Source organism: Ranitomeya imitator, chromosome 2 (genome assembly GCF_032444005.1).
Source record: "Ranitomeya imitator isolate aRanImi1 chromosome 2, aRanImi1.pri, whole genome shotgun sequence".
NCBI classification, from domain to species: Eukaryota; Metazoa; Chordata; class Amphibia; order Anura; family Dendrobatidae; genus Ranitomeya; species Ranitomeya imitator.
This window is the reverse complement of record NC_091283.1, coordinates 120,593,279-120,606,826: the sequence shown is the minus strand read 5'-3', so window position 1 is coordinate 120,606,826 and position 13,548 is coordinate 120,593,279. Positions and strand designations below refer to the sequence as shown.

General features: G+C 39.4%; 1 protein-coding gene across 3 annotated transcripts in view; it reads left to right on the top strand.

Annotated features, from left to right (window-relative positions):
• The first annotated feature begins 766 nt into the window (after positions 1-766).
• Positions 767-13,548, top strand: part of GRIA3 (glutamate ionotropic receptor AMPA type subunit 3) — a 512,289-nt gene continuing 499,507 nt past the window's right edge. For all 3 annotated transcript variants that reach the window (XR_011317998.1, XM_069747185.1, XM_069747184.1), the window contains exons 1-2: positions 767-1,457; positions 2,331-2,489. Coding sequence is in view for 2 of the 3 variants with exons in the window: in XM_069747185.1 (XP_069603286.1) it covers positions 1,367-1,457; positions 2,331-2,489 (250 nt within the window). In the remaining variant the exon portion in view is untranslated. The remainder of the gene's footprint in view (positions 1,458-2,330; positions 2,490-13,548) is intronic.

Genomic DNA, 13,548 nt, shown 5'->3' with positions numbered 1-13,548 from the left:
CATTGAAAGTCTTGCACACGTATTTACAGGAGTCATCTTTATATACGGATTCAATTATGCTTTGAGGTTCCTGAAAACCTAGAAGCATTTTATGACGCAAATATTACGCTGAATATTTTAATCCTCTGATTAAATTAGTAATCATCTCCTGCGGAATCAATATGTTGCAATACTAAAATATATGCAAAACATCACATCAAAATTCTACCTTCGAACGACAACCCTGATTCCTACAAAAAGTATATAAATTAGAAGCCAAGTCTGGAGCAGTCGGAACTACAGATGTGATGCTCAATCAGTTAGCACAAATGGCATAATTATGTAAATGAGCAAAATATATTGATTCCCCAGATATTAAAGATGTGCTCTATTGGCTGCATTAACTTACCAAAATATAATCAATTCAGATCGGTAAATTCCATTTCACATTTTCTCTGCCCACCATAACCCCAAATAGTGTCCTGAGCGAGGATGTCCGGAGTTAGGTGCAAACCTATGAGTTTTATTACAGAAATGGGTTTGCAACAAATATATCATGTGCAAATATCCATCCTTATGGAGCTTGATGCATGGGAGTAATGTGTAGAACAAAGCAATTCTGCATCTAGTACAGATACAATGCTTACAAATAATCTATCAGATATTGAACTAATCAAGCAATGTCTAAGATACAGTTGGCGGAGACGCATCTGCTGCAGATCCAGACAGGATCCAGCTCGGCTTGTCTTTAGAATCATCTCTCATGTGACTACATTAATAAAAAGAAGGGGGTGATTTGCCTTTTGCTTCCATGGTGGCACAGCAGAGATATCTGCAGGAGGGTGTATGGGCTCCTGATGCTCCTGGCACATTTCTTTGGGACACTTGGCAGCATTACATTCTGGGATCATGGAAGGGGAAGGAGACCTACAAGCTGCGGTGTCCTCAGTAATGAAGGGGTTAGCTGGCGGTCCACGTGAGGCTTGTGGAGCTTCTATCGATTCCATCTCCTTGTAGACAAATGCAGAGCTTGTGCTTTGCAGTCGTGTAGGGGCTGCAGTGAGGCTGAGCTCAACGATGCTGCTTTAACTCAACGTCAGATCAAGTTTGATCAATAACCCCCCTACTGGTCCAATTGGAGGAGCCTTATTCATCTGATCTTTTTTTTTTTTTTCTCACTCCCTTTCTCTCTCTCTCTTTCTTTCTCTCTGTTCACCACCATCTTTGGGAAAAGTCCCCTTGATTTTCCATAGTGAGAAAAGGGGGCTGAATTGCAGCTTGCAGCCAATGGAGCTGTCCATGGTGCTGCTGTAAAAGCAGAGGGACTGGGCAAAGTGCTGAATGCCCAGGCTGTGTCAGTTTCGTTTTAGAAATTAAGGCTGTGAAAATGGGACAAAACGAGCTCCAGACTGTCTTCCTATTGCTGCTAAGCCTTGCAGGAGAGACCTATGGAGGATTCCCCAACACTATAAATATAGGTAAGTGCCTGGATTGCTGATTGTAGCCTTGTGTGCTGTATATATGTGCAGATCCTGCCTAGGGAGGCATGCTGCCTTTGTATCTCACAGCAGTGACTGTATGCAGGAGGCAGGGGCTAGCATCATGCTCCCAATGTCCTGAATTAGCAGGACTGGATCAGAGCATTGCCCAACTTCATGCACTGTAGCGTTGCCCCTGATCCTTTACTCTCATGTATCATGACTGTCAGGATTCGGTTTTTTCCCCGAGCCCATAATGTATAGTGTAGCAGCTTCCCCTGATAGGATTGTTCTGGTGTCTGCTGGAAATAAAGAATCAGACAGAATGCAGATACAGAGGGAGATTAAGGCATACTGTACACCTAACATGGCTTGAGTCACTGCAGCTTTTTTCTTTTTAATTAAAGTAGCAAAGCTTCTCTATAGAGCTTCATGTGGATTCAACACACTGCAGAAAAAGTTGTGCAGAGGAATGCTTAGACCAAAAAAAAAAAAAATCCGCTCAGAGCCTGCTCTTTGTACCGGGAATGCGAGCAGAATGGGCAGTATGTAAAGAAACACACAGCCTTCCATTCAGTCACATCTTGTACGCCGCTGAATAGCTTCGCTCGTCTGGTTCTTGATGGAAGCTGTAGAAGAACTGGAGTCAGCAAATTGTATTAAAAGAAAGGCAGGGAAAAAAAAGCACTTGCTGGGCTTAGAGCAAATGTATCCCTTAAAGGGAAATGACCCCGTTACCAATTAAAGCCGGCTATAGTTTATATGAATGGGACATCATTTGGCCAATAAAGTCATGTATGCAGTTGCAGATCATGTTACTTTTTCGCGATCTGACTTTTTTTTTCCTGTTTCCGTCATTTTTTTTTCTTTTAGGTGGACTTTTCATGAAAAACACAATTCAGGAGCACAGCGCATTTTTATTTGCAGTCCAGCTGCACAACACCAACCAAAATAACACAGAGCGGCCCTTCCAGCTGTTTCACAATGTAGATCACTTAGACTCTTCCAACAGTTTCTCTGTGACCAATGCTTGTAAGTACCCACAGCTTCGGGGATGCATGGCGTGACGGGTGTGCAGAAATATAATGCTCTCTATAGCTTTCCTGACTGATGCACTGGCAGGTCCCTGTATGTACAATTCAATATATTGATGCACTACAAGACATTTTTTTTATGCTCTTCTTGACGTTCCGAAAGTAAATGATTAATTAAAGTGAGTTTTAGTTCAATTTTGAGATTATTACAGAAATGATGCATTTCCATGTGTTAGAAGCAATCTAAATGTCATCTCATGTTGACACATGCATAACCAAAGTAGTCTGTAAAGTATAATCTCTCCACCTCTCGCTTTCACTGTCTCCATCTATATCTTTATTTGCTGAGATGACCTCTTCTTCTGTTTCTTCTTACTCTTGGTCTCTCTCCCTTGTTCTTGTTTTTCTTCCCTATATCATTTTTTTATGTTCCCCCCCCTTCTGTAACAGTAGAGAGGCATTGCTGGTTATCTGAGGATCTAATGCAGCACTTTCAAAGTCTGGACATGAATTAGCAATCACTGGGATCTCGGTGCATTGTCAAATGGTGACAATATCTCATTGGCTGGGAGCATAGTGCTATAGCATATGCTGGAGAATATTTCGCATGTGAAGAATAGCAAGACATCATAGTTTTATTGCATAGTATTTAATGAGCTCTTCTCTGCAGTGCTCGTTTCGCTTCTGTGGTCCACATGATATAATAAGTATGCTGGGGAAATATATATGTGTGTAGTGCTGCTGAACATAGTCTCATGGGGGAAAATTTCTATTAGGGTTTATATAATGTAAGATATATATATATATATATATATACACATATATATATATATATATATATATATATATATGCATATATATCAATTTTAACCAGACAACATACCCGGGATCTGACTGTGCTGCAGTGGATCAGAGCCAATAACAAAAGCCAGATGTTGGCTATGAGTGATTCCTTGATAGATCAAAGTTCTCGTTCCTTCTACAAAGTCCAATGGTAGTGGATACTGTAAACTGTAGTAATGGGGCATTCCAGCCTCCAAAACCCAATTAGCCAAGAGGTTGATTGACAAGTACGAAGTGCATTCTATCTATGTGATATCTGATCAGTTCTACCACAAGAGGCTACATGGACATTTTCGATGAATTGACTATTTTACAAGTCTTCTATGAATTGACTATTTTACAAGTCTTCTATGAATTGAGTATTTAACAAGACTTCTATGAATTTACTATATTTCAAGTCTACTTTTTAAAGCCAACTTAGCTACAAACAAAATATGATCCCTTCTATTTCGAAAACTCAACTTTGTCCTCCTGCCACTTCCCCATGAATAATTAGGTTTTACCTACGTGGTAATGAAATTTCGACAAGATTCTGCTAAAGTTCACCTTGGTTCTGTATACATTTTATAATCTATTGCTTCCTCTTCGTCTTCTTTTTTTTTTTCTGGAATGAATGTCATTTCCATCAAACACTTTAGTTCCTTAATCCTTAATCAAGGTAATCCCTTCAAGAGGTTGGCTTTGCAACGCCGTTTCTCAAATATCAATGAATGGATTAAACCTAAACGCACAAAGGGTTTCACACGTACTTTTTAAGTAATTGATTTCAATCAACAATATTTCTTTATGGAAATAAAGCAAATTACACACGGAAAGCAATGTTATACACCGAGATGTGTTAGATAAGGCAAATTAGAGAACTGAAAGGTGCTTGATGGGTGTTCAGAATTAAGTTGATATCTTTATATTTCTGTATTGAGAAACGATGGAAAGAAAAAAAAATGTGAAGGGAGTGGATGTTTAGTGCTAAATGCCTTCTGAACCCAAATTAGGAACTCAAGTAGCCGAGTAATGAATCAGTCATGCCGAGCCTGATCGGAGTAATAAAAATGTTCAGGGTGTCAAATCAAATGAAAACCAATAATTTTTCAGATGTCAGAAAGCTTTAACTTCCTAATTCCCAAAAGTGAAAGGCTTACCCAGCATGAAGCCACCTAACGCGCCAGTGTGTATGTACTCAGCAAGGTGCAGTGCCAAGTCATCAGAATCAAATTTACTCAGCAAATTATATCAATATCAATTAATCTGTTCTATTTAGCTCTTGATGAGTAAAAATAAAAGGAAAAAGGAGGTTTCATTCAACGCTGGCGGTGTCATCCGGACATGATTGGCAGGGCTGCTAGGATGATGTAGTTTGCTCACTTTGTGCACTCTTCTCAGGATTTAGAGGGCTCCTGCTTCCAAAGTGATGAGTATGCCAAGAAAACCCTGCAGTGGTGCCACAGAAAGCAGAACTGATACAATTTATGTCATTTTAGTCTTGGAGACACTCTCTGTTTCTTGACAAATAACTCTCTTATCCCCTTATGTATATAATGCAACTGCTACAACACTTTGTCCTTGAATTCCACACTGGTATAACCCGGTATCACATTATTACAGAGCTGAATTAACACTTTAGTGGATTTCTGTAGATATATTTTCCATTAAGACAATTTGTCCCTATTGCTTTAAAAGGCAAAGGCACTACAAAATGTTCCCCTTTAAGGCCTGGACCATAAGAGGGAATTACAGATACAGGATGGCTGTCAAATGCTTCAGTCAAAATTAGAATGGAAATGTTATGTATGTGAGAACAATAGCACAGATCCTGTGAAAGTAGTCAAATATCACTACTCTACTGATGTGTACACATGTATTCACACCGACACATGTACACTCAGACACACACATACATATATATGTATATATATGTATAAAATCTGAAACAAACAGGCAGCACTCCAAAAATCAAAATGAAAAACCGTGGCTTAAGCCATGGTTTTTCATTTAGATTTTTAGAGTGCTGCCTGTTTTTTTTCTGATTTTCTACTTTGAAGGTTTGGACATCACCTTTAGGCTACCGTCACACTATCAGTATTTGGTCAGTATTTTACATCAGTATTTGTAAGCCAAAACCAAACCAGGAGTGGAACAATCAGAGGAAAAGTATAATAGAAACATATGCACCACTTCTGTATTTTATTTCTACACCTGGTTTTGGCTACAAATACTGATGTAAAATACTGACCAAATACTGCTAGTGTGACGGCAGCCTTACAGGTTTTATTGCACCCGTTTTTTTTGGGGTAGTGCTGCCAAATTTTCTTTAATTATTATGTATATATATATATATATATATATATATATATATACTTATATGTACAGACAGACTCACAGACATGCACACAGACACATGTACACTCAGACATACACATATATGTATATATATATACACACACCAATATGTATATATATATACACACATACATACTTATATGTACACAAAGACTCACAGACATGCACAGACACATGTACACTCAGACACACATATATATGTATATATATATATGCACAGACACTTATATGTACACACAGACTCACAGACGTGCACAGACACATGTACACTCAGACACACATATATGTATATATATATATACACATAGACACTTATATGTACACACAGATTCACAGACGTGCACAGACACATGTACACTCAGACACACATATATGTATATATATATATACACATAGACACTTATATGTACACACAGACTCACAGACGTGCACAGACACATGTACACTCAGACACACATAAATATGTGTATATATATACACATAGACACTTATATGTACACACAGACTCACAGACATGCACAGACACATGTACACTCAGACACACCATACATATATATGTATATATATACACACATACACACTTATATGTACACACAGACTCACAGGCATACGCAGACATATATACACATAGACACTTATATGTACACTCAGAAACACACATATATATGTATATATACACACATATATGTACACACAAACTTACAGACATGCATACAGACACATGTACACTCAGACACACACATATATATATATATATATATATACACATACACACTTATATGAACACACAGACTCACAGACATGCACAGCACACAGACCCAAGTACACTCAGACACACATATACACATATACAGTATGTATGTATATTGTGGTGAAACGCTACCTGAGTGGGTTGGGAACACTCGCTCGGCACGGAATTGAAGCACTTAGGCACAATTTCTCCACTTAAACAGTCTAATCCGGTTTATTAAACATCATAAACCACATGACATACAGTCTATTCAATTACATCCATGAACTTATCACGACCACCAGTCTGTTCATGCAGCAGATAAACTTCTCTGCCATGTATTACAATCTCTTTGTCCGGGGTTACCTCTCAGGAGCTCCGGCTCCACACACTGGCTCCTGCCAGTGCTGGTTCAAAGGGAAACTGCCTCACTGGGATCACCGTCCTTGTGACCAGGGCACCTCAGATAGTCCAGATCCACAGTAGGAACTGTAGCTTCCCCAACACAGAAACCGTCTCAGGCTCTGTAGATGCAGCCTTTCCATGCACTTCCAGGAAGTCCAATCACAGGCACTTCCAACACAAAGGCCATCAGTCCATGGTCTCACCAGGTGCTTGCAGGATTCCAGTCCATCCGAGGACAATCCAATACCCTTTGGGAGTATGTGTGGTTAGCCTGTCCCACCCAGCTCACCAGCTGACCCTATAAGCCCGCCCTTATAAGTAAACACTACAAACTCTTGTGGAACTAATAGTACAAGCATAACCATATCATTTTGGGCTTACAGCGCAGAGCACCTCTGCGACACATACCGGCCATTTACAATCCTGACGGACTTTGTCTCATCACCATAAATATGCCTCCAAGCGCATCCTGAAGCACACACACAGTGCCCCCTGGCTGTAACATGCGTCACAGCACCACAATATATATATGTATATTGACACTTATATGCACACACAGACTCACAGACACACACAGACCTTCACAAATAAGCATACACATGCAAACACATATAAACACACAGACACACATAGGCAGACATACAGACAGATAAACAAATACACACTGACTCAGAGATGCACATGTAAATATATATACTGTACATATACATGTACATATAAGTATCTGTGAGTCAGGGTGCATGAATGTTTTAATGTTTGTGTGTATGTGTGTACAGGAGCAGACACAGAAAGAAGTGGGCCCCTACACAAGAACAATACGTGGGCCCTTTACAGTCAAATAGCTCATCAGAATGGACAATTCCACCTGTTTTGGGGGTGGACCCTCTTACATCTCACGCCCCTGTGCCCCCGCACTTATTGCACCAATGGCATATCCGCTATATATATATACTCACTAACTCTCACAAAAACCCATGAAACATAACTAGCCATACACAGACTGAATGTACATAGACAGACATGCATACTAACAAACTGAGGTACACATATAAACACAATAGTACATACGTGAGGCATACACTCAATTCTGCATACATGTACAGAGACAGACCAGTCACCAATTATTTACACATCAAAAGGTACAAAGACACACACATTCATGCACACAATCATAATGTACATAGACATACACATACATACACACAATCATAATGTACATAGACATACACATACATACACAATCATAATGTACATAGACATACACATACTGTACATACACACAATCAATGTACATAGACATACACATACATACACACAATCATAATGTACATAGACACATATACATACACACCATCATAATGTACACAGACACACACATACATACACACAATCATAATGTACATAGACACACACATACATACACACAATCATAATGTACATAGACATACACATACATACACACAATCATAATGTACATAGACATACACATACATACACACAATCATAATGTACATAGACACACACATACATACACACAATCATAATGTACATAGACATACACATACATACACAATCATAATGTACATAGACATACACATACTGTACATACACACAATCAATGTACATAGACATACACATACATACACACAATCATAATGTACATAGACACATATACATACACACCATCATAATGTACACAGACACACACATACATACACACAATTATAATGTACATAGACACACACATACATACACACAATCATAATGTACATAGACATACATATACATACACACAATCATAATGTACATAGACATACACATACATACACACAATCATAATGTACATAGACACATATACATACACACCATCATAATGTACACAGACACACACATACATACACACAATCATAATGTACATAGACACACACATACATACACACAATCATAATGTACATAGACATACACATACATACACACAATCATAATGTACATAGACATACAGATACATACACACAATCATAATAGACATACACATACATACACACAATCAATCATAATGTCCACAGACATACACATACATACACACAATCATAATATACATAGACATACACATACATACACACAATCATAATGTACATAGACATACATATACATACACACAATCATAATGTACATAGACATACAGATACATACACACAATCATAATGTACATAGACATACACATACATACACACAATCTTCTTTCTTTCTTTCTTCTTCTTTATTTTTTTTATATAGCGCTTACATATTCCGCAGCGCTTTACAGTTTTGCACATAATCATAATGTCCATAGACATACACATACATACACACAATCATAATGTTCATAGACATACACATACATACACACAATCATAATGTCCATAGACATACACATACATACACACAATCATAATGTACAGAGACATACACATACATACACACAATCATAATGTCCATAGACATACAGATACATACACACAATCATAATGTCCATAGACATACACATACATACACACAATCATAATGTCCATAGACATACACATACTGTACATACACACAATCATAATGTCCATAGACATACACATACATACACACAATCATAATGTACATAGACACACATCATATGCACATGATACACACAGGTGTACAGATATGATCATGCACACATCCATACACATCCCCCTTCCTTTCTCCGCAGCACAGAATGCTATCCGTATTCATTGACCCGCTAATTTATTAAGACACATGATTTTGTCAATACTTTGCACTGATGTCATGTGCAGACAATCAAGATGCAGTAGACGCATCGGGCAAATAGAAAACGGTTTAGGTGAGTTATTGCAGCAAAATAAGAAAGGTGTTCCACTGCAGCTAACAACTCACTGCAAGAATTAACGTGAATTATGTTAAGGTTCCATAGATGAAAATGTATTGAAATCAGCCTCCTGTGTTTGTCTGCTGTGCTGTTGTAGTGCATTCCACTACATCTCCTCTGCCTCTGCAGTGTCAGCTCATTAGCACACAGATCTCATATCCCCTCTCTGCACTGTCATTGCAAAAATTGCTGTTGTATGTTATGTATACCTTTACAGTGAGCTATGCTCGGGAATTACGCTCTGTTTGCAAGTCACATTAAGAGGGAAGAGCTCAAGAAAAACAAATGTAACCTTAGGGTTATTTGCTGCAGAATATTGCTAACAAAGCATTAGTACAGATCCTATTTTGTTCATTAATGTTGAGGACATAGTCATATTAGGGAATTGGAAATGTAACTACAAGAATGGGCTTCTTTCATCCAAATAGAGTTAGCAAATGGGTTTAGATGATGATGTCATGTTATTTTTGCCTTCATTGGAACCTTATGATGGTTTCAATATTATTTAGACGTGCATAAAGAAAACCATTACATAAGCTTGAATTTTAGTGTGATTGAATATTGGCAAAGTAGCGGTATGCACCACAGGTGAACGTCTGCATGGAGAATGTTTGGCCTGCTTGTGTTTGCATTGGCTTTTTCGGGATACCCTATGAAGTTTGCCCTACAGTATACTGTATATGTGGTTCTAAGACTTAAAAAATGTAGAATCTGAGTCCCAAACTGATTTCTGAACTAAGATGTGAAATATCTTAGCGCTATATAAGAAACATACAACATGGTGAACTGTATCTTGAAGATACAATGTATGTAATGAAGATAGCACTTGGAAATGCGGAGTGAAAGTTAATGAATGCCCTTTAGCCATCAAAGAGTATATCAAACCTAAAACAGAAATACTGCACAAATATCCCTATACAGCATTGTGTTCTTCATTCTGTTCTTGCTTTACCAAGAGAGACATCACTCACATGACCTGTATGCAATGGGACTCACATTTAAATTTCCGAATTTCGCCCCTCACAAATACACTAGTGCCAATTTTACTGAAAGCCATTGATATATCTGTATGTGATTAGAATGTGGGAGGAATTGGGTAAATCCATTAATTAGAGAAACCCGTGTGAGCACAAACAGAACATGTAAACCATACAGATTTTACTTGGGTAAAAACCCACTGATTTTCATCAACACAAATTTGGGGGCATATTTACCCCAGATTTTTACTACCTCATCTGAGAGGAGCATAATTTAGGCAAAATGACGCTGAATCTGGCAATGTATAACTTAGATTACTGGGTGCAGCAATTTTGATACAATCAGAGGTTTTAGATGCAGCATGAATTATAGCTTAGAAGCTAATCCCGCCCACACCAGGCTCTGTACCTTTATTGTCTTTTGACAGTGAGCTGCTTATCACAGGGGGCAGAGTCGGACTGGTGCTTAGGCGGCCAGTTAGTTACAGCAATCATAATGTCCTAATGATAAAGCCTTTGTTGCAAGTAAGCAGTAGCACACAGCTTGATGACTGACACATCTTTGAAATCTATGTTTCAACCCCTACATCATCCTGTCCTCAGATTACAGATTACACACTGAATGGGAAACCACTGGGTAAATCTGACAGGGAGAAGGACTTGGGGATCCTAGTTAATGATAAACTTACCTGGAGCAGCCAGTGCCAGGCAGCAGCTGCCAAGGCAAACAGGATCATGGGGTGCATTAAAAGAGGTCTGGATACACATGATGAGAGCATTATACTGCCTCTGTACAAATCCCTAGTTAGACCGCACATGGAGTACTGTGTCCAGTTTTGGGCACCGGTGCTCAGGAAGGATATAATGGAACTAGAGAGAGTACAAAGGAGGGCAACAAAATTAATAAAGGGGATGGGAGAACTACAATACCCAGATAGATTAGCGAAATTAGGATTATTTAGTCTAGAAAAAAGACGACTGAGGGGCGATCTAATAACCATGTATAAGTATATAAGGGGACAATACCAATATCTCGCTGAGGATCTGTTTATACCAAGGAAGGTGACGGGCACAAGGGGGCATTCTTTGCGTCTGGAGGAGAGAAGGTTTCTCCACCAACATAGAAGAGGATTCTTTACTGTTAGGGCAGTGAGAATCTGGAATTGCTTGCCTGAGGAGGTGGTGATGGCGAACTCAGTCGAGGGGTTCAAGAGAGGCCTGGATGTCTTCCTGGAGCAGAACAATATTGTATCATACAATTAGGTTCTGTAGAAGGACGTAGATCTGGGGATTTACTATGATGGAATATAGGCTGAACTGGATGGACAAATGTCTTTTTTCGGCCTTACTAACTATGTTACTATGTTACTATGTTACTATGTTACATAGCAAAAACCTGATGACAGATTTCCTTTAAATGTATGCAACTTGGGCTTTTATACATAACTAGATGGTGGCCCGATTCTAACGCATCGGGTATTCTAGAATATGCATGTCCACGTAGTATATTGCCCAGTCACGTAGTATATTGCTCAGTTACGTAGTATATTGCCCAGCCACGTAATATATTGCCCAGTCACGTAGTATATTGCCCAGCTACGTAGTATATTGCCCAGTTACGTAGTATATTGCCCAGCCACGTAATATATTGCCCAGTCACGTAGTATATTGCCCAGTCACGTAGTATATTGCAGAGCAACGTAGTATATTGCCCAGTGACGTAGTATATTGCCCAGCCACATAGTATATTGCCCAGTCACGTAATATATTGCCCAGCCACGTAGTATATTGCCCAATCACGTAGTATTTTGCCCAGTCACGTAGTATATTGCCCAGACACGTAGTATATTGGCCAGTGACATAGTATATGTACAAACCAGGGATTCAAGCTTGAGGAGGCTAATTTGCATATTCCAGGTGCCTTCTGGGAAAAGCGAAGCGTCTCCCTAAGCTAGAAGATCGTTGGGTACAGCCGGGACCAGCTGCTTGGAAAGAATCACCAAACCAGGGATTCAAGCTTGAGGAGGCTAATTTGCATATTCCAGGTGCCTTCTGGGAAAAGCGAAGAGTCTCCCTAAGCTAGAAGATCGTTGGGTACAGCCGGGACCAGCTGCTTGGAAAGAATCACCAAACCAGGGATTCAAGCTTGAGGAGGCTAATTTGCATATTCCAGGTGCCTTCTGGGAAAAGCGAAGAGTCTCCCTAAGCTAGAAGATCGTTGGGTACAGCCGGGACCAGCTGCTTGGAAAGAATCACCAAACCGCGCGCCGTAAATTTTTGCCTGTAGGACATTATTGCAAGAGAGCTTGGCTGAGTAGATTACACAAGAAGGAAAACACACAGCAAGTCAGCAGGATCTAGGAGCAACATGGCAGATGTGACAAGCTACATGGTGAGCTGCAGCATGTGCTACATGTTCACAGATCGACCAGAAGAAGAATTAAATTTCACCTGTCAGAAGTGTAGACTAGTGGCCCTTTTAGAAGAAAAGGTGCGGGGTCTGGAAGAAAGAATAGCAACTTTGAAACTCATCAAAGAGAATGAAAACTTTCTAGACAGAACAGAAGCATCTCTACTGGTCACAGAAGGTGAAAAAAGTGTCAGAGAACCTCCAAAAGCAAATGAGTGGAAGCATGTGACCAAAAGAAGCAAGAAGACCATGGAGAAATCACCAACCACACAACTGAAGAACCGATATCAAATCTTTGTAGAGGATGAAGATGGCACACCTAAGGATGAAGCAATACCAGCAAGCAAAAAAGAAAAGGGCACACAGCAACAAGTGACAGCAAAAAGTACAGCCAAGAAGCAACGAAGAGTGGTGGTGGTGGGAGACTCACTACTGATAGGCACAGAAGCAGCCATCTGC